The sequence below is a fragment of the Paramisgurnus dabryanus genome, chromosome 3 (genome assembly GCF_030506205.2).
Source record: "Paramisgurnus dabryanus chromosome 3, PD_genome_1.1, whole genome shotgun sequence".
NCBI lineage: Eukaryota > Metazoa > Chordata > Actinopteri > Cypriniformes > Cobitidae > Paramisgurnus > Paramisgurnus dabryanus.
This window is the reverse complement of record NC_133339.1, coordinates 23,888,256-23,912,071: the sequence shown is the minus strand read 5'-3', so window position 1 is coordinate 23,912,071 and position 23,816 is coordinate 23,888,256. Positions and strand designations below refer to the sequence as shown.

The 23,816-nt window shown below is 37.5% G+C and overlaps 1 protein-coding gene across 1 annotated transcript; it reads right to left on the bottom strand.

Moving 5' to 3' along the window:
- Positions 1–693: 693 nt before the first annotated feature.
- On the bottom strand, positions 694–23,048 carry aclya (ATP citrate lyase a). The gene is made up of 28 exons (XM_065279663.2): positions 22,870–23,048; positions 17,779–17,958; positions 17,052–17,174; positions 16,213–16,275; positions 14,397–14,587; positions 12,617–12,696; positions 10,327–10,457; positions 9,778–9,896; positions 7,924–8,060; positions 7,625–7,686; positions 7,388–7,505; positions 7,135–7,289; positions 6,708–6,801; positions 6,371–6,512; positions 5,557–5,725; positions 5,356–5,460; positions 5,075–5,271; positions 4,782–4,863; positions 3,832–3,942; positions 3,463–3,590; positions 3,274–3,367; positions 3,034–3,188; positions 2,728–2,878; positions 2,503–2,646; positions 2,168–2,281; positions 1,976–2,058; positions 1,812–1,888; positions 694–1,732 (listed from the first exon to the last, which is right to left on the bottom strand). Exons 2-28 carry the CDS (start codon positions 17,935–17,937, stop codon positions 1,638–1,640), a joined length of 3,279 nt encoding a protein of 1,092 aa, XP_065135735.1. The 5' UTR covers positions 17,938–17,958; positions 22,870–23,048; the 3' UTR covers positions 694–1,637.
- Between the last annotated feature and the right edge of the window lie 768 nt (positions 23,049–23,816).

The following is a 23,816-nucleotide window of genomic DNA, read 5'->3' as shown; positions in this document are numbered from 1 at the left end:
CCCTCTTCAAATGAAGTAACCTACATGTTTCTACGAAATCGTTGCCGAAACATAAATGACTCGCCAAAGTTCTTTGCAATGTTACGTCTATGGGATTTTCGCCCCATCGTTTATCTATGGGAAATTTTGTGTGTTTCTTTCACCTCAGGGGTACAATGTTAACTCAATGTGAGGTATGGAACTGCCCCATAATTACTGAAAATACGAGGAAGAGGGAGAATTACCTTCATAATGGATCAGCACTGTCAACTGATGAGACTTACACAGAAAGTTTGTTCTGAGGAGTAAAACAGATGGTTAACAAGACGGTATCGGTGCAAACCTAATCAGCAAACTATCGATCACCTCAGGTTTTAAGAGCGAACAGGCCATAATTTTTTAATAAAATAAAGATATCTAATACCTGTACAATCTGGAGAGAGTTTGTGTGCTTTCTGGGAAAAAAATATTTTAAGCAGGACTCAGGTGTTTTACAACGGCAGGAATCGCGTCGAAATCACGCGAGAACAATTCGAAGTCAGACCTTCTCATATGATTGATCGAACCGCTCTCGCGGTACTTTGACGTCATCAGCCTGTCAGTTCTCACGTTACCTCATGAAGTCAAACACGTTCTACCTTAGCACGCTGCCATCTGGTGGGCAGTTTCCTTTTGATCATTTTGTTGAACACAATCAACATCAAACACTCACTATTAACCTTTAAAGCCTTTATTGTAATTAATTACATTAAACAATACACAACTAATGAATATGCTTTACAACAGACTTCAGTTTAATAGTCATCACAGCTAAGCTTGGGTGGAATAAAAAAAATGTAAAAGGAAAATAAATAAGGCGGTATTGGATTTAGATTTTAAGCAACAAATTAAATACTGTGCAGATGTTTAATAGCAGATGGACTGTAAAAATTGTTGAATTTTATGGCACGTCGGTCGCACGTCTACAAATAACAGTGATGTTCAAAATATTCGTTTGATTTGTATACATTTATTAAAAATAGGTACATTCTTTTTTAATCTTGCATATTAATTGATAGGACAATAAAATATTGAGACACATAAAGCTGTTGCTCACTTTTAAACGCAGATAGTTATTGCACTTTTTTTGAACAATAAACGGTTAATTACAGATGGCACAATTTGCAAAATACCAAATATAATACCAGCCCAGCTATTAGGATACCTTAGTGTTATGTGACTTTACAAGTGCGGGATCACAAACTCATAGTTACATAGATGTCTGTGTGAAAGACAATGCTAGAGGCCATTAAGTGTCTAATCTAGTTTAACCTACTAAGTAGGCACGCTAACATAATGATTAGATTTATACTTTTAAATATACATGAGACACGTTTACTACAGAGATCTGGAATGTATTCATGTATTTTCACAGTTAAATGACTTTGCAAGAGATGATTGATGCTAGGTAATTTATGTTACGGACAAGCTTTAACTGCAGTTTAAAGCGATTAATTCAGTTTCCCACACTTGCACACACAAGAAAACGTATAGAAAATAACATTAAGAAACATAAATGCATATACACATTTACACGCACTTAAAAACATTTTAATTCTATAAGATCCACGCTTCATTTTCCCATCGCTTCATGAGATGAACTGGAACAGTCTCCATCATTACATGGTCATATGCTCTGGAAGAACATAAGAAATGTCGTCCCAAGGATGGCGGTACAAACCCTGTTTCAACCTCTTCTGGTCTAGATAATGACCTGGAGACAAAATAGAAATTGTTGAATTATTTAGTCATATACACGTCAGACAGATACACTGTAATAAACACACACAGACCTATGAATCCCATGCTGCGGCCCAGGACAAAGATGCCATTAAGTGCTCCGATCTCCACAAACTCATCCGCCTCATCACTGTCGAGAGGAGAGAAAGAGTTGTTTACAACACACACAAAAAAATCTTGTATAAAATATGACAGAGTGTCTCCGCAGTTTACTGACCGAGTGAAGCCACCGCAGTTCCTCAACAAATCCACAAAAGCCACTCCGATAAATCCATCCACATTCAGGATGAGGTTTGGTTTCTGATCAAGATAGGGACATAGGTATTTTACTGTGGTGCACCACTACAGGTTAACCTCACAAACAGACATGCATATTTTAATCACACGAGACACACAGAAGTGATTGTACCTTTGAAGTGGTGATCTTCTCAACCTCCAGGGCGTAATCCAGCAGCTGGGTAGCGGGGAAATTCAGTTTGACGAAATCTTTGAGGATCTGCACTCGCATGTCAGGATTATTGATCTGAAAATTAAACAGCAAAACATAAACCAACACATCTGGAAGATGCTTTCATCCAAAGTTACTTGCAAGCTATACATTTAATCAATATGTATGTTTCTGGGAATTGAACCAATTACCTTTGGCTCTGCTAAAACAATGCTCTGAACTACAGGAAAACTACATTTGAAAACATTTAAGAAACAACTCGACAAGCTTTAATAGATACATGATGGTTTACTCACGGATTTCACTCTATGTCCAATGCCCATAATGAGTTTTCCATCTTTCTTCATTTTGTTTACAAACTCCATCGGCAGCATGCCGCTGTCAAAAGCCTTGCTGAACTGCTTTGCAGCTGCGTCCAGGGCACCTCCAAAACGATCGCCCTAAAAAAACACAACCAGAGTCAGTGATTCTCAACAACACTCTACTAATCCTAATAAACCGTGAGTATGTAGCAATCTTACGATGGTGAGGAGTCCCGAAGTGAGGCTGGAAATCAGATCTTTACCAGCACGTGCACACACTATAGTGTTATGAGCTCCAGATACAGCAGGGCCGTGATCAGCCGTGACCATCAGACACATCTCAATAAACTGACATGCATAGCGCGGCAGCCTGCAACATGCATGAAAATAGTATATAAAATGTTTATATATATTTAAATCATATTTTGCATGTTTTCTACACAAAACCTTTCTGCATTCTGTGAAAATATAACCTTGATACCTTAACTGAGTAAGGTCATGATAAAGTGTAATGCACACACACACCTCCTCTGGAACCAGAGCAGACCGAGAGTTCCCCCCAGTCCCATTTCAGATTTAAAGACTTCAGTAATGGGCATGCCGGCATAAATGAGTTCCTGTCCTCTTTCATCACAGATACTGGTCATGAACGATGCCGGCTTACGGATGAGTCCTAGCTCCTGCAGAAAGAGAGATACAGATTTGTTTAACCTCCAGTAAAGACTGAGGATTTGTCTTCCTCACCCATGATATATTAGTACTCACTCGGGCCCAGGAATAATCCATCGGCACCGTAGGGGGCGGCAGCTCTTTAGCAGGCACAACAACACCATTGGCCACCAGATTATCATACACAGATCTACAAGATAGACAAACTTATGGTTATATAAAGGCCTCATAATGCCAATTAAGTTAAATACACATACCACGCTTGAGTTTTTATGATTTACGTACTTTATGACATCGCCCAGCTCATCAAAACTCCTGGGCACGTAGGCTCCTGCCTCTTCCAGTGCTTTGTTCTTGGCGACTGCAGTCTCAGAAGCCTGGTTAGCACAAGCTCCAGCATGGCCAAACTGGACCTAAATACATAAACAACATTTTATCCATCACTGTTATTTCACTTGTATCATTTGAACACACATCACAACATTTACATTTAGGTAGTTGGCTGATGCTTTTAACCAAAGTGCATTTAAGGTACATTTAATCAGTGTGTGCATCCCCTGGGAATCTTTGTGCAGCTAATGCAATGCGCCGCCAGCTGCGCCACAGGAACATGTTAAGTAATAACCACTCAATATGTCAGTGAGTCATACAGACCTCAGATGAGAAGAGAGTGGCACAGGTTCCAATGCACCAGCAGACCACAGGTTTGGTGAGTCTGCCCTCTTTAATGCTCTGACAAATCTTGTACTCCTCAGTTCCTCCAATCTACCAGCAAAGAACAGAGAACATGCATTAAGGCAGGGGTTTTCAAACTTTTTGTGTGTGTGGACCACTATTTGTAATCAAGAATTTTCGCGGACCACCTTATAATACTCATAATAAAATATGTCCTGAATTTATCTGCACCTCTAAATAGGTTTACTAGCACTAAAACTATAACTGGTCATCACATCAGTACAACAGATTCTTAAAACATATTCTTAAAAAAATATTTTACATTTAATTTTGCCTTTACACGGACCACCTGCAGTACCCTCACGGACCACTAGTGGTCCGCGGACCACAGTTTGGGAATGCCCGCATTAAGGCATATGGCATACTTTTTAACCAAAGATAATTCAATGCTGAGAAATAAACTAAAACTAAATATCTTTGTAGATGAGTGTTATGCTATGCCAGATAAGCACCAGCCACACTAGACTTTTAGAAGGATCTCTTGACAGAAATGCAGTATAATATACATATCTATATAATCAGTGGTGTATAAAGACCCTAAAAAATGAACTGTATCGTTTTTATTACCTTAGAAAAAACATTTTTATCTACATACACCACGAGTGTTCTTATATGGAAGTCACCGTCATGTTTCTACAGTAGCCCTAAACGGACAAAGTGCTTTATAAAGTCAGTTTCGTTACTACGTTGTCTCAAACGATGATATGTTTTTCCTGTGGTGGCACCTTAGCTTCACTAAAGGAGGGGTGAGCTGTGGACTGACCTGCTGGTTGCAATTCACAATCTAACCACTAGATGCCACTAAAAGTCACACTTTGCACCCTTTAGGTTGCACATTGCAACAGTAAAGGGATGAATAAATATTTTACCTCTCCAAGTACAACAATCATCTTCACTCCTGGTGTGTCCTGATACCTCAACACATGATCCATGAACACAGAGCCTGGATACCTACACATAAGGTTGAATATAAGATTAATTACATGTTATGCTCACTACTTCATTCAACTAATCGCATTCTGTATGTAAATAGTAGCATAATTGTAGACATTACATAATTGTTGCAAAGCTTTGTGTTAGATAATCAATGAAGCAGCTTTATAAGTAAATTAAATGTTTTAATTTTGTATCACTTATTATAAACCTTAAAAAACACACAAACCTGTCTCCTCCTATGGCAACACCTTCATATACTCCATCTGAAGTGCGTGAGATGATGTTGTTCAGCTCATTAGACATTCCACCAGAGCGAGAGACGTATGCCACACTGCCCGGTCTGTACAGCTTAGATGCCAGGATGTTATCCAGCATTCCTCCAGTATTACCAATCTTAAAACAGCCTGGTTTGATTCCGCCAACCTGTGGAACAAACACACACATTCAGGTTACAGATAATCGACATTATCACTCATTTATCAGCCCAGTCAATAAACAAACACATACCGTTGCAGGACCAATGATGGTGACTCCCTTCTCATCCGCTGTTTTGATGAGCTTGCGAGTCAAAGCCTCTGGGATACCCTCAGCTATGATAGCTATAGTGCGGATCTTTATGTATATACACACACACACACACACACATAATAGTTCAACAAACAGATCACTGAAGATTAATATAAGCAGCCTCCATAACTGATCTCATACCTGTGGAAACTGCATGGTCTCCAAGGTGCTGTCGTAAGCCGAGCGGAGAGAGGCGAAGTTGATAAGCACATCCACTTCTGGGTGTTTCTTCATGGCGTCAGACATGTTCTTATAGACTGGCAACAGGATCTCTTTATGACCCCAGTAAAACTTCTGCTTATGGTCTCCACTGATTAAAGAAATATTGCATGTTGATATAAAGCAAAAATTACATTTATATATGAGGAGTTCAGATGCAAAAAGTGGCAATGAAATGGTTACTAGTTGGTAATTGAAATGTCTTGCATTGAAAATTAACAAATTTGACTGCCTTTAGCTGCAAAACCCTCTAACTTTTTTGGCAAAAACCTCTAAAAATCCAAATCTTTGGATAAGACACAGTAAACCGTTGCAAAATCACTAAAGACGCAACTAGAAACATTGTGAAAAATGAACAGTCAGAATGTAAAAAACTGAACACACATTAGGGGGCACTGTAATACAAATGACTGCCACATCCGGGTTGTATTCAGGTACTCACAAGGGACGCTGTCAATCATTGAAATTCATCTTTCGTGGATCAACGTGGTGTTTAGCAGATTTATTTATAAATGCCTGAGGCTGAGATTTGAAGCGAAGGTATTTGATGAGCATAAAATAATGTGGCGAAAGCATTCGATTTATATCATTGTCAAGGTGGCGTTTAGTGGCTTTTGCATCTGAGCGCCTCAAATGCATACACATTGTAGGGTAATACTTATCTGGAGAATCTGGATATAAATCCCAGTTTTTCATACCATAGAGTGAGCATCTTATTTTAATTGAATTAACTCACGTAAAGGGGTAAACCATAGCCGCCACAGATGGCTCCTCTCGCGAGCATGTGTAATCGAAGTCCAGCATTCCTTGCACCGCCCGTGTCTGCATTCCCCACACTATGGACTTAGTGTGGTTACTGAACAGAGTGGTGCTTTTGGCTAGAGGATACAAATAAAGGGTCAAAGAGGAACAAAAAAAGAGGAACAAAAGGGAAAAAAGGGAAGGAAATTAAACATTAACACAATAAATATTTATTTTATAAACCTTATTTTTAGTTGACCGTTCCTAGCATTGGCCTGCACCATAAATCTATTATATTACTGTGATTACAGTAGGTGCCTCACGTTGCTTACCTGGTGGAGCTCCAGCTTTGTTTTTATGAGCTGATGAGCTTTCTGCTCCAGTCTTGACCTCAGAAAAAGAGGCCGATCTGGTGGAGGCAGGAGTCTGAAAGAGTCGTAAAAGAAATGATGTGAGAAAACGCAAGATAGCAGCCCAGCATTATATTTTAGTTTATGGTACACTGGAGGATACAAATTTCAATGTGCTGTCCGAAAAACAAATTAAGCCAGGAGATAATCTCAACAGAGATTAATAGTTACATTAAAAGCTATATTGATCAGGATTTTACATTTGCAGGACAATAACATTGATCTTTATGATCTGATCTCCAAAAACAAAACTACAGTGAGCACTCTGGAATATCTTGTTTAATGGTATGCTTTAGGCTACGAGTGGTTTAATGCAAATGTACTCAGAATTAGACACACAATGACTCACAGTGGTACCAGTACTGGAGTTGAGCAGGAAGTTGGCCGTGTGCGCTGCACCGCGAGGCTGTGTTTCGATTGGCCGTTGGCCTAATGCCATTCCAACAATAGCCGTCATGTGGGTCTCAGTGCCAAAGACATGAATAGGGATACCAGTGGTCTTTCCTGCACACACACACACAAACAAGACATTAACATGGACTCAAGCTTCTTGTACATAAACAAACACAATACACAAATGTGCACACAATAAGCACACTCACCAACTTCCCCCATCACCCTCAACCCTTCCTGGTAGTTCGGACCACCACGCCGGACAAATATAGTCACCTCGTGCTCCTTCAAAGGGTCCTGGTAATCTTTGATGGCCCTGACAATACCCTAATACACACAAAAACAGTTAAAAAAAAACATGCAACAGAGAAGTGTAAAAAAATTAACAACCTAATGTGGTTATCTAACACAGATATGCATGCAAAATCGAGTGACTATGATCCAACCTTGAATGTTGCCGCTACATTTGTGAAGTTGGCGATGCTGCCTCCAATGATCAGTACTTTACCTATCAAGCAATGGCACATTAGAAACATCATACACATACACTATAGACCAGGGGTCTCCACCGTCCTGCAGATTTTAGCTACAACCCCATTGAAACACAGCTGAAGCAGCTACTCAATGTGTTCAGGGTTGCTTGATAATAACAGAGTTTTGTTGGGGCTGAAGTCTGCAGGACGGTAGCTCGCCTGGAGACACCTGGTATAGACAAAACGGCAGAAGAAAATGTTTGTGGGCATACCATCGGGATGTTTCTCACGGGTCATGAGTGACAGTATGGTTTTGGCATAATCGTAGGTCTGTTGTTCACTTGGGGCACCTGAATATTCACCATAGTTGGCCAGTTCATCGACTCCACCCAGATCACATATTGTGTCACTATGAAAGAGAAAAATACAGTATGTTATATATAACATGTTTAATAATATGATGTACTATATAGTAACTAAATTACTATAGACTTAAAGGGGACAGAGAATGAAAAACCATTTTTACCTTGTCTTTGTTGAATAATGGTTGTCTACCCACATTCACAAACATACAAAAAGTGCTAAACATGCTAAACATCTCAGTCTAATAGTAATTCCTCTTTTAGAAATGTCAGCCAGAAAACGGCCCAATCTGAAAAACTGATGCTTATGACATCACAGGCATCTCACTGCCCCTCCACTTTAAAATAATTGGCTACATTTTTTGAGTGGCAGCAAAGTCAGCCAATCAGTAATGAGATTGCAAGTTAAGCCAGTAGGGGGAGCCAAATAGATGCAAAACCACTTGTTTAAAATCCCCCACCCTAATAGAGCTATTTGAGAGAGGTTTTTAAGAAGGTTCTAAGGCATTACAGACCCAAACAAAGAAAGTTTTGTCTACATTTCACATCACAGAACAAGGATAAATACTCCGTTCAATCATTCTATGTCACCTTTAAAGTCACAATATGACTTTTTACCATTAGAAATCGCTATTACACAACAACAAAGGACATGAAACATAGCGGAACGATGGGAGATGTGGGACAATGTTTTTCTTTACCTATATGTTTGATCATATTATTTAAGGCCATCTTAATGAATTAGCTGCAAAGCACAAAAGCTGTGTGTTAGATGCTTTATAATAACCACCACTTATCTATTTGTCCACTCGTGTTGCTTACAGTTTCTACAACCAGAAACTAAAGCGTGGAAATTAGGTCACCAAAAGGGCGACAATTACAAGTTAGACAAGGGATGACACATTATCTAAAACAGGAATTTCTCTGGATTAATAAATACTTGGGAACTTTTGAGATAAGACACGTACACAACTGCGTTAAATATATCACACTGTGCAAGTGGTTTTTGAATATTTTATTACAAAAATCGTACATATCGTGGCTTTAATTATTATCTACTTCAGACACTGCCAGTAAAAAACATTTTATAAATTAACAAAAAATGTCACCTTCCCTAGCTAACATATAAGTTAAGTTTATTGTTCACTACTAGAAAAAAGTTAAATGCTCTCTCAATTGTAATAACATTTGAAATGTCTGCTAAATGATTAAATGTAGACTTAAAAACATAGCTTACAATCCAGCAGGAAACTGTATGTTTGTAAAATACTAACGAAATCCCAGAGTGAACGGATCAAAGCAAACGATCCGTTAAATCTAGATTCTGTTTCATTTGTTTTTATAGGTTGTGCATCAAAGAGAAAACCATCTGGCTTTGGATCCTATTCAGTACTCTCAAAGGAAAGCACACATACACATCCTAATTAGTCTCCCAATGCTGTATCTTGCCCCATCTCCTCCCTCCATCCAGAGAGAGATAGAAAGAGAGAGATAGATAGACAGACGCTGTATTGGTAGATAACATTCATTTGGTATAGATGGGAAACTGCCATTATTACTCAGGGTAAAGATCGTCTGACTCATACAGGTATCTGCTTTATCTCCTAGTCCATAAAGAACAACAGCTCCATCTTTAACGGCTACTACTGAGATTTAGCACATACAGAGTTTTAACAATGTATCTGTGTATTCTTTAATCTTCATTTTAACACACCGAGGTCACAAAGGTCATGTGAGACTCTTTTGAAGAACTCTAATTGGTACCTGTAAACAACAGAGGCTCCGCCCCCTGCCACCATGGTCCAGATTCGTCCACGTGGATTGAGGAGAGTGAGCTTGAGGCTGGCACCGCTCTTAGCATCCAAATCGGCTATGTATGCCTCCTACAGGAAGTTAACGTGTATGCTAGTCAGAAAAATATACCATATGGTTTAAACCACATAGACAGTATTGTCACAAAATGGATTAAGAAGGGCCAACTCTAGTCATTAATTAAAGGAATAGTTTACCCCAAAATGACAATTTTGTCATCATTTACTGATGGTTTGCACACAGTCGACTTCCATAGTATTTGTTTTTTCTACTATGGAAGTCAATAAGTACCATCAGCTGTGTGGTTACCATCATTAATCAAAATAACAACATGAGGGTGAGTAAATGACAGAATTTACATTTTTGTGTGAACTATCCCTTTAAATCATGCTCTTTTTAATGTAAATGTAAGCCAATATAGCAGAAGCAAAAAGAGAAGTGAAAAAGCTATTCAGGGATGAAAAAGACAGATCTTTGAGATATATTGACCGTTTTGTTTACCTCAGGATAAGCTTCTCTGCCAAAGGGTGGGGGAAACTCAACATCTCCCCATTTGGCCTTACACAAGTAATCAGCGGTGGCATCGATTTTAGCAGCCATGTCCAGCACAAACACTCCATCTTTAGTGACCACTAACAGAGAGAAAGAGCATCCATACATGCAAATGTTAAAAGCAATGTGTCTCAAGAAGCCATGCGCTATTACTGGGTGAACATTGTTTAAGAAGAGCCTAAAACCCTCTTAATTAATATAAAAATAATGAATATAATAATATTTATCACGTAAGCATTAAGGTATGAAGTCCATAGCAAACACTATTTCCATTGAATTTATAGCAAACATGCTTTGTTTTCATAATAGAGTGGGAATAAACCACAAGGATACTGCATATAACACTGGGATTTCTTAGCAAGCGGCATGTGCATGTTTAATGCCGAAGTAAAAAAAAACTCAGATAGGAACAGATGCTGTGGGGTACACAGTGATTCTGTCAAATACTGAAGTAATTAAAGTGATGCTAATGAATTAACATGGATGCTGTTTGATGCTGTCAAAGTAACCAACAAACATTTCCTTAAAAAAACATTACACCATGTTTATTATTTAAGTCACCATGAAACTGAAATTAAAAACTTTATGAAAAAATTATGAAATATTGTGGTGACATCTGTGCACATCATTATTTAAAAACAAAATTTTTGTGGCCTCATTATCTTTAATACAAATGCTAATCTCCTCCCCTCCTCGAAACAACCTCTCTTTACTTTCTGTCATGAGGAATGGCTGTCAAAATTAACACGTTAATAACGCGTTAGAGTAAATTAATTTGAACGATAACGACACTCATTTTTTTCCGTCCGATTAACACAACGCGCAATAGTTTGACCCTTGGCCAAGCATGTTGTTGGATAAATTGAGATGCAGTTTTAGACAGTAAATAGTCATTCAACGTCTAAAATGATCTTTATTTGTAAGTTTTCTGAGAGGTGTAACGTCCTTAATGCTCAACTAATACAAATAATGCGTGTCCATCCTCTTGCGGATCTGAGGTTTTGGTTTCGGTTTTAAAACATGCAGGAATTAGAAAATAAAGTGCAGGACTTGCTTAAAGCAACACTATGTAGTTTCCATGTAAAAATGACTTACAGCTCCCCCATGTGGTTGAAAAGCGCAGTAGTGCCTGGTATCAGACACTCTTCTGCAGGCAGGGGGAGGGGCGGGGCTGTGTGCTCTACCCTCCACCGCCACTTTCAGAGTGTGCTTGTAGCAGCTAGGAGGCTGCTCAGGTTGCAGCAACAGTACAATTTGTCCAGTTAAAAGTTGTTCTATCACTGAAATTATTTTAGAGACATTATTTAAAGGTAAAAAAACTACAAAGTGTTGCTTTAATGTTAAAATAGTTATTAAGAGATATAAAGTTCAGGACGTGATTGATGTTTAAAAAGTTATTAAGAGCGACGACAAGACTCAAAAACAATCTTCCTTGCGCTGACTGATACATCTAAAAAATGCACACAGGCACGTGACCCTGATATGCGCACATATAGAAATACTGTAATTAATTACAGTTTTAAAAATATCTGTTTTGACAAGAATTCACACAGATAGAAGCCGTTATGTCTTAAGTAAATGTTTGATTAACTGTTGGGAAAAAAATATCTGATGTGTAAGATCCTCATTACAGTAGATCTTAAAACTGTATGTGTCTCAATATCAATCAAATAATAAAAGAAAGAAGTTTAACATATATTGATATTGTTAACTTTTTGTGTGCCCAATCAATTAGTTTAACATATAATTAACATACATTTGCAAAAAGCACCCATATTTGTTCATGCCCATGTTCATCAGAGTATTAAAAACTTGAAAAGTGTTAAATTTAGGTAAATACAGAATAGATAAAAATGTGCGATTAATCACGAGTTAACTCATGAGTGTCATGTGATTCATCTAGATTAAATATCTTAATAATTTGACAGCTCTTACGTTTATTTAAACAGCCACAATTCTCAATAAAAGAAATCAAGTCCCGCTCTACATTTTTTCTCATTTCAGAAGCCCTTTTACTCAGATTTATGTAACGATAGGGAAAAGACGACAATCACAGTTTCCATTTCATGGTGACTTTAAGTAATATATTTTTTATTAATAATTATATATGTAAAGAGAAAAAAATAAACTAATAAAATCTGGAAAATAATTTTAAAGGACTATGTGAAATATGTGAAGAACTTCAGAACAAACACCCATTATTGTCTAACAAGTGGGATGGGCTGGTTTTGACACTTACCAAGAGGGTTTATCTCCAAGTATGTAAAGTAAAGGTCTTCATACAGGTTGAACAGGCCCACCAGGAAACTTGTTAACACTCTAACAAGACAAAAAAAACATTTCCTTGTTATATTAGTTTTGGGATGCAATATTAGTTACAGACAGTGGTTACGAATAGACATTTTTCCAGTGACCGATTTATTTGGAGGGTTTTTGAAACTGTGAATTTGAATGAAAGATTATCCCTGTGTGCTGCTATAAATAGCTTTTCTTCAGGTATTGCAGAGCTTGGTTACAGTAGCAGAAAAAACAAGTTAAACTGAAACAACCAGATCTTACAATACAGGATTAACAAAATAATTCCTGAAAACCTAAGCACTTACAGCTGTCTGAACACACCCAAGAGCATTGAAGACAAAATCAATACAACTAATAAAGAAAAACTGTATAAGTCTTAACAACTGGACTGGAGGGTAAATAGGCTGTGTGGTAATGATGCCCAATTTAGCAGGAGAATCAGTTTTGGTTCAAGCAGCAACAGCTGGTGTTTGGAGCAATGAGGGAAAGAGTGAGACGAAAGGGAGGAGAGAGCGAGAGCACGTCATCTGTCATCCACCTCATAAAAAAATAAAAATAAATAAACAGACTGCTGGCTCACAGTCCACAGAACACCAATTACCCACGAGAACCCATGAGCAGTCTTCAATGAATCAGTCTGACAGCTTCAACGTGGGATGAGATGAAAGTGAATCATTACATTTACTCACTAACATTACTCTCATTTTGAGAGAGTTGCGTGTGCAGATTTTCCAGAATTTTTGAACATGATGTGTGTGTGTGCGTGACTAAGAACAACAATAAAATTGACAAAGAGAGAGAGAGAGAGAGAGAGACAGACAGAGAAATACTTGCTGCTGCCAAACAATCTCCTAGTCAATCTCAATGTCAGCCAAGACAGTAAACCTGGACAGAGCGAGCTGTGAGTATATGCGTGTGTGTGTGTCTTATTAAAATGACAGATAGGCGTTCACATACGTGAACTGAATAATACTGTGGGATGGGTGGAGACGGAAAAAAAGATTTCATTAGTTTAATGGATAAAAGAGCCTTCAGCTTCAGCCTGCATTATGCATTGCCAAGGGCGTCTCACTTATGTTTTTACATTCTTGTCTCTCTCACTCGCTATCACACATTGCTATCCAGTATCATGGCAATAAAGTACTGTTTTACAATGACGTATGGCTAGTTTAACAAATTAACAAATAACTCATATCTGGGTTTTGACTCACTGAATCAGTCAAAGTGACCTCAACCATCTGACTCATTGACTTATTCATGGTTGTCATTTTCAGAAGCGTCCACCTCAAAATTAACACAGCTGTATTGAGATGTATTAAATAGGCCTACAATGAAATTGTAGAAATAATTCTGTAGATGACAGTACAGCAATAAGTTTTGTTGGAATAAATGCCACGTTGTTGTTGTTTTAAATAAATCCCTAAAATATGCCACCAAACTAGAACTGTTGTGTGTACACAATACCAATATGTGCTGCTTAATTATTCCCATTCTTTACGACTCCCATTATTACCTGCATACAAGTATAACCTGACATACAACCTCACTTCAAAATTAAACTCCATTTCAGCATTTAGGGACTCACTTAAAATAAGTCATTAATAATTCATTCCAGATAAAGCTTTTAGTTTCCCCAGCTCCTATTCTTCTGTGGGGTTAGCATAGCATGTGTATGTATCATTTTACACATTCTGATGAGTCCCAATCTTAGTCTGACTCACTCTTTTTTGTCATCTGGAGCATTTTTGAGTAGTTCACTCTTCACTGTCTCGGGGGTGATCTTCTCATCCACTCCCACCAGGAGTTTCAGGGCTTTGGAGTCCACGTCTCCCACGTCCACACCACCCTCGTGATGGAAGAGCATGTAATCGCCCTCACGCGTGGCATAGATGCACACATAAAACTCCTCCTCCTGTGGATCATTCAGATCATTAAGTACAACTTTACAGTTTTTAACAAAAACTATATTGTTTTTAGATAGTATTAACAATATCATACTAAAATGCTCAACCATGTAAATAATAGACCCTTTTACAGCCCACGTCACTGTGACGTCACCGCTCTAGCTGGAGGCAAAAAATAAGTAGGAACTCATAGCCGGCGCGCTAAAAGTTTGAGTTTTTGACTTTAAAATGTCATCTCGTTGTGTTTTTGGCTGCCAGATTAGAAGGAACAGCACTTTTGGTTCAAAAATAAAGTTTTACCGGATCCCGGCAGACATTTCTTCACAGATATCAAGAAGACAATTGTGGTTGAATGCAATACGGCGCACAGACTAGACGGAGACGATCATAAATAATACTCGTGTTTGCAGTGCACACTTCATATCAGGTTAAATAATCTATGCATATGTACTGTTGTGTTGGTTTTATCTAGTACAAATCAGCAAGTTTCTGTTTTATTGGTGAAAAGTCGCCAACCGCGCTATTGTTTAGCTTAAATGTTAAACAAACATACAGCGATAGATGTGTATGCCATCGTTTGAATAGTCTCTTAAAATAATCCACATTGCTAATCATAGTTAGCCCAGTGATAAGTTACATAAGACAGTAAGCCTAGACAAAATTACCCAAATCCACCTGAAAGTAATTCATATGTTGTCTATGAAATATCTAAAACCTGGTTAAAATCGCAAGAGTTAATTTACAAAAATACCTGTCACGGTCCCGCAGAATCAGTGACTGTACATATTCGGACAGATCCGAAACTAATTCTGCATCCATGTTTAATAAATCCCTCCTAAAACATGCTCGTTTAAGCTTGTCAACATAGCCTCTGCGGCTCTTTCTGCCTCCAGCTAAGCCCTGCCCACACAAATACGTCACAATGTTTACCAACTGTAAAAGGGTCTATAAAGCAATGTATCAATTGCAACACTAATTTTGAATTTATTAAATTCTAGCTACTCAATATGGTTCAGGTCCCTTACTCAGTCTACATGATTTTTTCCACAGTTAAAAGAGACACTTTTTTTTAAGATATACCCATTTTCAAGCTCCCCTTGATTTTTAGCTTTTTTTGGAATCCATTCAGCTGATGTCCGGGTCTGGCGGTACCACTTTTAGCATAGCTGAGCACAATTCATTGAATCTGATTATTCTGATTATTAGCATCGCATTAAAAACCAAAGAGTTTGATTATTACGCCAAAATGGGAGTATAGTTCCTAGCCATATCTGCTGAGAAAATCACAACTTTTAATTTTCTATCGATCTTAGTACACAGAAGAGTCAGGTTTTAAATAGGAAAACTCTAAATATTGAAACTCTTTGGTTATTTTTTTTGCGCAATGCTAATGGTCTAATCAGATTCAATGGATTATGCTAAGGTATGCTAAAGTGGTAGCACCAGACCTGGAGATCCGCTGAATGGATTCCAAAACTGTAAAAATCAAATGTTTAACTCAAGGTGAGCTGGAAAATTAGCGAGTGTCCCTTTAAAGTCTACGCATCTCTCTCAAACAAACCTCATATAAAGCACAAACAGAACACTAATAATTTTATTTTAATTTTTCTTTTCATAACACATTTATACTCGCCTGCTTGTGGGCAACAAAAGGCTCTATCAGGAAGTTCTTGAGTATCCCTTTAGCCTTCCCCACCTGAGAAACAGAAACAGATTTTAAAACGTGCGTGTTGTGTTTGTATACATTCCTAAAGGGTTAAACTTCAGAACAGCCTTTGGTCTAAAAGCTTCTAATAAAAAAACACAATACAAAGCAGAATTATATAAGAGATAAAAAGAGAAGAGGCCAGAGGAGGAAAAGTGTTTATACAAAGGGAAAGGCTTTGTGTTGGTCACTTGTGTTGAGAAGTTACTGAACCTCAGCGTTTAGGGACTCACTTAAAATATACACACACACACACACACACACACACACACACACACACACACACCTCTCATTTGTGATGCAGTCACAACAGTGGGCCAATAGGCCAGAAATCACCTAGACAGAAGAAAAGCAAGGTGACATTTCAGAAAGGAAGTGAATAACAGCGATAAATGACAAGGTGAAACAATAATGTGTTAGAGGCCCTGCGGACAGACATCAAAAGAAAAAAAATAATGACAGAAAGAGTTCGTGGCAGTAACTAAGGATCTAAAAGAACAATATAATCTTATTTCTGCCTGTTCTGATGTCTGGTTGTGTTTCTCTCTCTCTCAGTAATAGCTTGTGAAATGTATTTAGTCCTTCAGGCAACAATGTGTGCAGGAAGGAATATAAGAAGAATGAATGAATTGTACAAACACACACACCAACACACATACACAGATGAATGCATTCACTCATTTCCACAGGGACAAGAGGTCTACCATGTCAGCAAAATAAAAAGCTGAGACTAAAGTAGTAGTTTGTGTATTTGTGTATGTGCTCACCGTAGTCTCCTGCATACGGCGAGGTTTAAGCCATTCCTTCACACCATTCAGGTCCAGGTTTACACCCACCAAACCCAGCTTCCCTCTGCGTTTAATCAGCTGATCAGGTTTAACAACCAATTTCTGGACAGAAACATAATAAACAACACAATAAATGTATACACTGTACAAATTAATGTATTGCATTACTTTCAGGAGAATAGTAGCTTTTGTTTTGCATTCTTTTCACATAATAATTTAAAAGTTGAGAGAGAGAGAGAGCGCGAGATCGAGAGAAAGCCTCAAGTCATATTTAATAGGATTACCTTCTGCGCTCCTCTATATAGGTGATTAAGCTGAACTGTCCCTGTACTGTCATTGGAGACATTTCTGCTATGCTCGCTTTACCTGCTTTACTTGATCTTCTAGAGAAGTCGTAAGGTACTGACTGTTATCCTTTGCCCTCAATATCTCTCCATATAATTACTTTTTCTGAATTTTTTATATAGTGTAGCTATATAGATTACAATAATGATCTGTTCCATCTCTGTCTGCCTGTCTGTCTGTCTCTCATATATAGTATGTATGTATGTATGTATGTATGTATTTATTTATGTACTGTAGAGATATAGATGTATATATATACATAGATAAACAGAGAGAAAGGGACATTCTGGAGACATTTTAAATATATATATATATATTTTTTTTTAAGACAGACTTCGTATCAGTCATTTCCAACCGTTACCTCTGTCAGAAGCCAGGGATGATCCTGAACCAGTCGCTCCCAATCAGTTTCTGGTGTCACATTGGCATAGCGAAACCGGTTCTGTACAGCAGCTGTAGTGCAAATGTGCTTATAGAGAAACTCCTTCCCTGTCTGCTCTGAGATTGCTTTCGCTGACATGGTGCTATATCACACAAATCACTGTAAAGAGAGAGAGAAAGAGACAGAGAGATTAATTTACCGTCAGCCATATGAGACCAAGAGACGCAAGAATGAAATACAGCTTTACAAACCATATCTGTGTGCACAAACAAAACAGAATAGAACATTTGTTGTTTTGATAGTTCATTATAAAAAATTCACAACTCGAAATGCCAAAAAAGAAGAAATTAACAATCTACAGAGATTTAATTTTCTCAAAAGCAGACAGGGGGAAAGTCAAATAAAGCTTGCAGTTAATAGATAACATTATATCTGTCCTATGCAGTATATAATGAAATGAAAAAGTTTCCTTATCCATTCAGTTTCCCATCGACCAGAAAGTATGTTTAAGGAAACCTAAAAGATTTAAAGACAACAACATATAATATAGTGGTGTTGAATTAATCTTTACAACTCGGCACAATCAGAAATTTTTCTTTGGCTTATATTACATTACATTTTGTCCTTTAGTTTACCCCCCGTCATTACTCTTCACCAAATCAGGGAAGTGGGCTAAAAATAGGTCTGATGCTCTAACTTGATTAGCAATGGACTTTGTGCTCTCCATTAAGCTACTGATTCTCCTGCAGTCAGACTGATAAACAACATTGATATATGAACTTACTATAACCATTATTTTAAAAGGATTTAAAAAATATTTCCTATAGAATTATTTAAATTTTTTTAGATTATCATTCAGGGCTCAACGCAAACATTTTTTATACTGGCCCGGTCGGGCCAGTGGTTCAGGTTTTCACTTGCCCTGCTAAAATTTTCACTGGCCCCACAAAAAAAAATTATCAGTGTTTGTCACATAATTATACATGCAGACATACGGCTACAGGCAGAAAATATATTTAGTGACTTAGGGTGAAGCACTGGACCAATCGGGCAAGTGACAATACTGTTTACTGGCCCGAACGTCTCTCACGCTTGCCCCGGGTCACCGGGCAGTCCTTTATGTTGAGCCGTGTCATTATCAAAAATTATCATTACCGCAACATGATATTACATTAAATATATGCATTCACACACTTATGTTTTGGTAATGAGAACTAAAAAGTTGTCTAGGAACTATTTTATCTGGAGAGAAAAAAAATAAGAACTGCTTACCGCAGTCCTTACCTAGCCATCTTGAGTGTCAAAACAATTCCAACAATTATTTTTTTGAAAATGTTAGTTCCTTGAGGACTTTAACAATGATTGAAAATTCATGGACACATTTATATTCCTTAGTATTGTCTCTACATTTACCAATGATCACCAAATACCACATGTTTCTTTACTGTAAATGTTTATAGTATAACATGCACTGAAGCTTTTTATTTTTTATTATAAATATTTCCATGTCAAAGAACTCAAATCCAGTCATGGACATGTTGCGGTAATGAAAATTTTCCCCTTAAATGTGGAAAAAACAACAAAATTGGTTTGTATGATGTCATTTGAACTCATGTGCAAAATAGTCCATGAAGAGATGTTTGTAACTGTATGCTTCTAATTTTGATACTCTTACTTTGCATTTACTTTTTTTACCAAAATGTTTCATGACACCTCATAAGTCTAATTTTGCGAGAATCACCCAGTTGTGACTGGCAGGCTGTGGTTTCATTCTGAACCGTGACAGGATGTGCAGCACAAGTGAAGTACCAGGCTGTCAGCGAGGTCACTGTATGACCCTATAACAAGCCTTTAAAAAAAAATGTAGAGAAATCTACTACAGATGAAAAAGAAAAAAGACAAGCTGATTTTACTACTGCTGTTTTTAAAGTGAACAAAAGCAGATGGGTAAAAAAAAAGAAAGCAAATGATACCTCTTTACAGCACAAAAGTATATTGTTATATAATTATTTCTTACGGCTGCACTAGGCCGATTGAGACCAACAGAGACCAAATATCTAAATAAGAGGCATCAGGGACTTGATTTTATCTGCTGACAAAACAGAATCCTCATCGGCTCTTATCATTTCACTGTTCTGACTGAGCTGCTTCAGTCACAAAAATGTCTTAGTTTTAAATTATATCACGTTTAAATTTTACATTTATTTATTTATTTAGCAGATGATTGTATCCAAAGCCACTTACAAATGAGAGAGCATTTACTATTTGGTCGTTTTTACTTTCCATTTTGACTGCTTTAAGTAAGGTTAGCATTAACAAGTTGTGTCTAAAATAGTGTCTGAAATAGGCTACCTCACAGTTTTCACCAATGACCTTCTTTAATTAAATCTGATTTGGAACAACGCATGGATGGAGAAGCACAAAATGTTCAGTCAGAAGACAGTCGGGTCTTTGACCCAAGCAATTTACTAATGAGCAAAGAGGACATCTTCACCCGCCTCCTCCTCCTTCCTCTTCCTTTTCATATTTTTTAATCTGGCATTTATCCAAGTTGGTATCGAATACATTTTTTTTTCATTCAGTCAATTTAATAACCACTGCTGCAGGCTAAAATTGAGACCTAATTTGCATAAAAGGCAAATGGCACATACTGAGGTGGGGTGTTGTCACCTGCAGACATATTGCATTCTTGTAAAACTGACAAGGTTCTTTAAAACTTATGGCAAGAGTCAATAAAGGAAGTGATGCTTAAGATAAGCATCCAGTTCAGCAGAAAACTAGTAAATCATATCTTAGACACACGCACAAAAAAATAACTTCCTGACTCAGCAGCACTGCAAGGATGAAAATTTATGCCAACTGAAATATCTACATTTATGATCGAGTAAATCTACCGCATCTAAACTAGCACTCTTTGGGTCACAATCAACCATCTATATATCTATGAGCTGCAAACCATCAGCATCAGGAAACAGATGAGTCACTGGTTTGGCTCCTGTAGTTGCATGGAAATGCAACACCATAATACAACAGATAACTGGACTTGTAAAACCAACAATAAAGCCAAACAGAGATAGCATACACCTTCTAAAATAACAAGATGTTCAAAGTACAGTATAAATGCATCATAAAGCATAACAATGCATTTCTAAAGAGTTACATGCACATCCGTATCCATTATCTATGGTTGATAGGTTTTATGCTGAACGTCACATAAACAAAACTTGAAATCATTCTGCATATATGATGGACATCAGTTATGCTCGTCTTAAGTAGCTCTTTAAAGGCACCTCTAACGAAGACCTTTACAGGAATGGATGCAATCTGTTTTACAGAATACAGAAGCTTGTAGCGCACACCCCCCCCCCCTTTACACAACAGTTCGTTTTCATTAGGGCTGTATGATTATGCAAAATTATTCAAATATGTGTGTAAACCTGAAAATTATATAACAAACATACGTTTCATATTCTTTCTGATCATCCTACACACGTTAGAGCACACACACACACGACTGCTCTTTGCTAAAACTTTGACTGAACATAACCTTTAAAAGCTTTGTTGTTGCAAACTTCTCCCATGTGCACATCTGCTGTATTTCAATAATTTCGATATATTGCACAGCCCTAGTTTCATCCTCTAATCTGATTGGCTAAGTGGCATTTCATGACAAGGTGAATATATTTAGTATAACAGCACTGGGACAGATCACAGTTTTGTTCTTACTCCAAAAATATATTTACCTATTTACAGTCACAGCTATACTGATGTAGAGTATGACAGCACTTTAGTTTGTGTGATAGTGGTCTTTTAGACAGAACAATTGCAAAGTAGCAACAATGTTTCCCATAGTATAAACTCCCTTTACTGTGGATAGGTGTCAATTTGCATCCCATCTCTCAAAAGAAATTAAAACAACAAATACTATAAAAGGTTGGAAGAGGTTTAAAGTGATAACAATAACTATAGCAGCTATAGAGATATACCGTGGTAAATGACTGTGAGGAAGAAGGATGATGGGCAAGACCAAGGTGTATCTCTCGATTTGGTACATGGCCATTTCATTTCGTTGAAGGAGGCTGCTGCATATTGTTTTAGTATTGATCTTACGGCCTACTGGTAGTCCTCGTCTCAGGACAGCAAGCACACAGTGAAACAGCTGATATATGACTGTGTTTCCCCTCACTCCCATAACAGTAGCAGTATTTGTGCCCAGACCACATCCATCACTACGGAAGGATGCGGCGATGGGCGGGGCAGCATCTACCAAACTATAAAGATATCGATCTTATAACTCTTCACGAACGCCACACATTGATCTTATAACGACTTCAATGTTTCCATTTTCTTGATCTGATGGTGCTGATACGAGGAATTCAGTTTAAAACGAGCACATAACTGCTATCGGTTTCATAACCGACAAAGTTTATTAAGCGCAGGATGATGACGTCACCCAAACATATTTCTATCCTCATCGATTATCTTGGTTATTTAAAATAGCAGGGTGACTTATTCTTACCACATCCGTGTGCATCACGCAAATACTTTATCATGTAAGGATGTGGATTCTCTTATGAAAAACCTTTTCAAGAAAGATGCGACTTTATTAATAACCAATGTATTGACTCTTTAACTTACTCAAGAAATTAAATAAAACAAATAAGCATTAAGAACGCAAAAATTACCAATTTCATGTGTTTTAATGCTATGCTTTTTGTTAAATAAAAAAGTAAACAAGCACTTCACACTTCCGTATACGTGAAAGACGTTAAATTGACCAGTCATTCATTCACATCATATGTAAGAACCGGTAAAACCTGTCTCCATGCTGATCTGTTATGTGCGACCAAATCTAAATCAAAACAAAAATGAATGATAATACATCCAAATAAGATACGTCACGGTTCGTTAACGATCACTACAGTTGACTTTAACATAACATCAGTGTACTTTTTATGCATTTAATGCGCTTATGGATAAATCGACTTCTTAAACAGAGACCGTTTTGTTTATGTATTATTTATTTATTTATTTATAACTAATAAACTGCTCGGCGCAAAACGTACTTACCAGTGTTAGTATGATTCAGAAGAATGGCTATTGTCTCATAAATCGCAAGCCTCTTTCAGTCTGTTGACAGCTGAGGTGATTGCAAGAGACACTTTTTCCTCCACGCAGCGTGCTCGTTCACTCCTTCACTATTCTTTCAGCCGTTCCTGTTTTCTCTGCGCCGACATCTGACGATGGCCTTGGCTGATTTCTTCTTCATCTGATTGGTTCTCGCTATGCGATGTTTTTCGAGGCCACGCCTAATTCAACGGCGGACAATTCATCGGATTAGGATTTGATTGGTTCATTTCGCGCCGTTTGGCCAATCAGAATAGATCGCGAGATTCTTTCTTATCAGTTCAGCAACGCGTTATGAACCTCAAATAAGGACAGTAATTGACCTGAATGTGAAACGAGTTTTGAAAGCGGTGATTTCTAAAAATGAATTGCCAAAGTCATTTTGCCAGACAAGTAAACAACCAGATACTAATTGCAAAATAATGCACTAACACGTGCAAAACCTACCATACTTAATCTCGTCATACTCTACATTTGCTCATATAAAACTGTAATTAATACACATAATTTATTAATTTTATGATTGAATACAATAAATTATTAATCTAAGCATTTAAAAACATACAACAACTTATTTAACGAAATAAGATTGATATTTACCAACCAAAGACTGACTTTTTAATCCGTAAACAAAAATTCAAAGGTTTAGCAAAACAACCCTTTTCAATGTCAGATTTTTTGCATAAGTCATTTAAAATTAAATAGGCTCTTTACAGTCTAGCGAGATAAATTCAAAGTGATGTAACATTTTTTCTTTCTTTCTTTCTATTATGAAATATCATGCGAGTGAAAATTCTGGCCTTTATAAAGGGCATTGCCGCTATTGCTAATGCACTGCCTGGCTCCCCTGCATCCAGCATCAGTTAATGGCTGTAGGGAACAGCAGCCAA

Excerpts from the sequence above, each read along its gene's own strand:
- aclya (XM_065279663.2), bottom strand. The coding sequence starts at position 17,937 with ATGTCAGCGAAAGCAATCTCAGAGCAGACAGGGAAGGAGTTTCTCTAT. Across the intron at positions 6,802-7,134 it reads ACTCCAGTACTGGTACCACT|ACTCCTGCCTCCACCAGATC; the intron begins GTGAGTCATTGT and ends CGACTCTTTCAG. Across the intron at positions 1,889-1,975 it reads AACTGCGGTGGCTTCACTCG|TGATGAGGCGGATGAGTTTG; the intron begins GTCAGTAAACTG and ends TCCTCTCGACAG.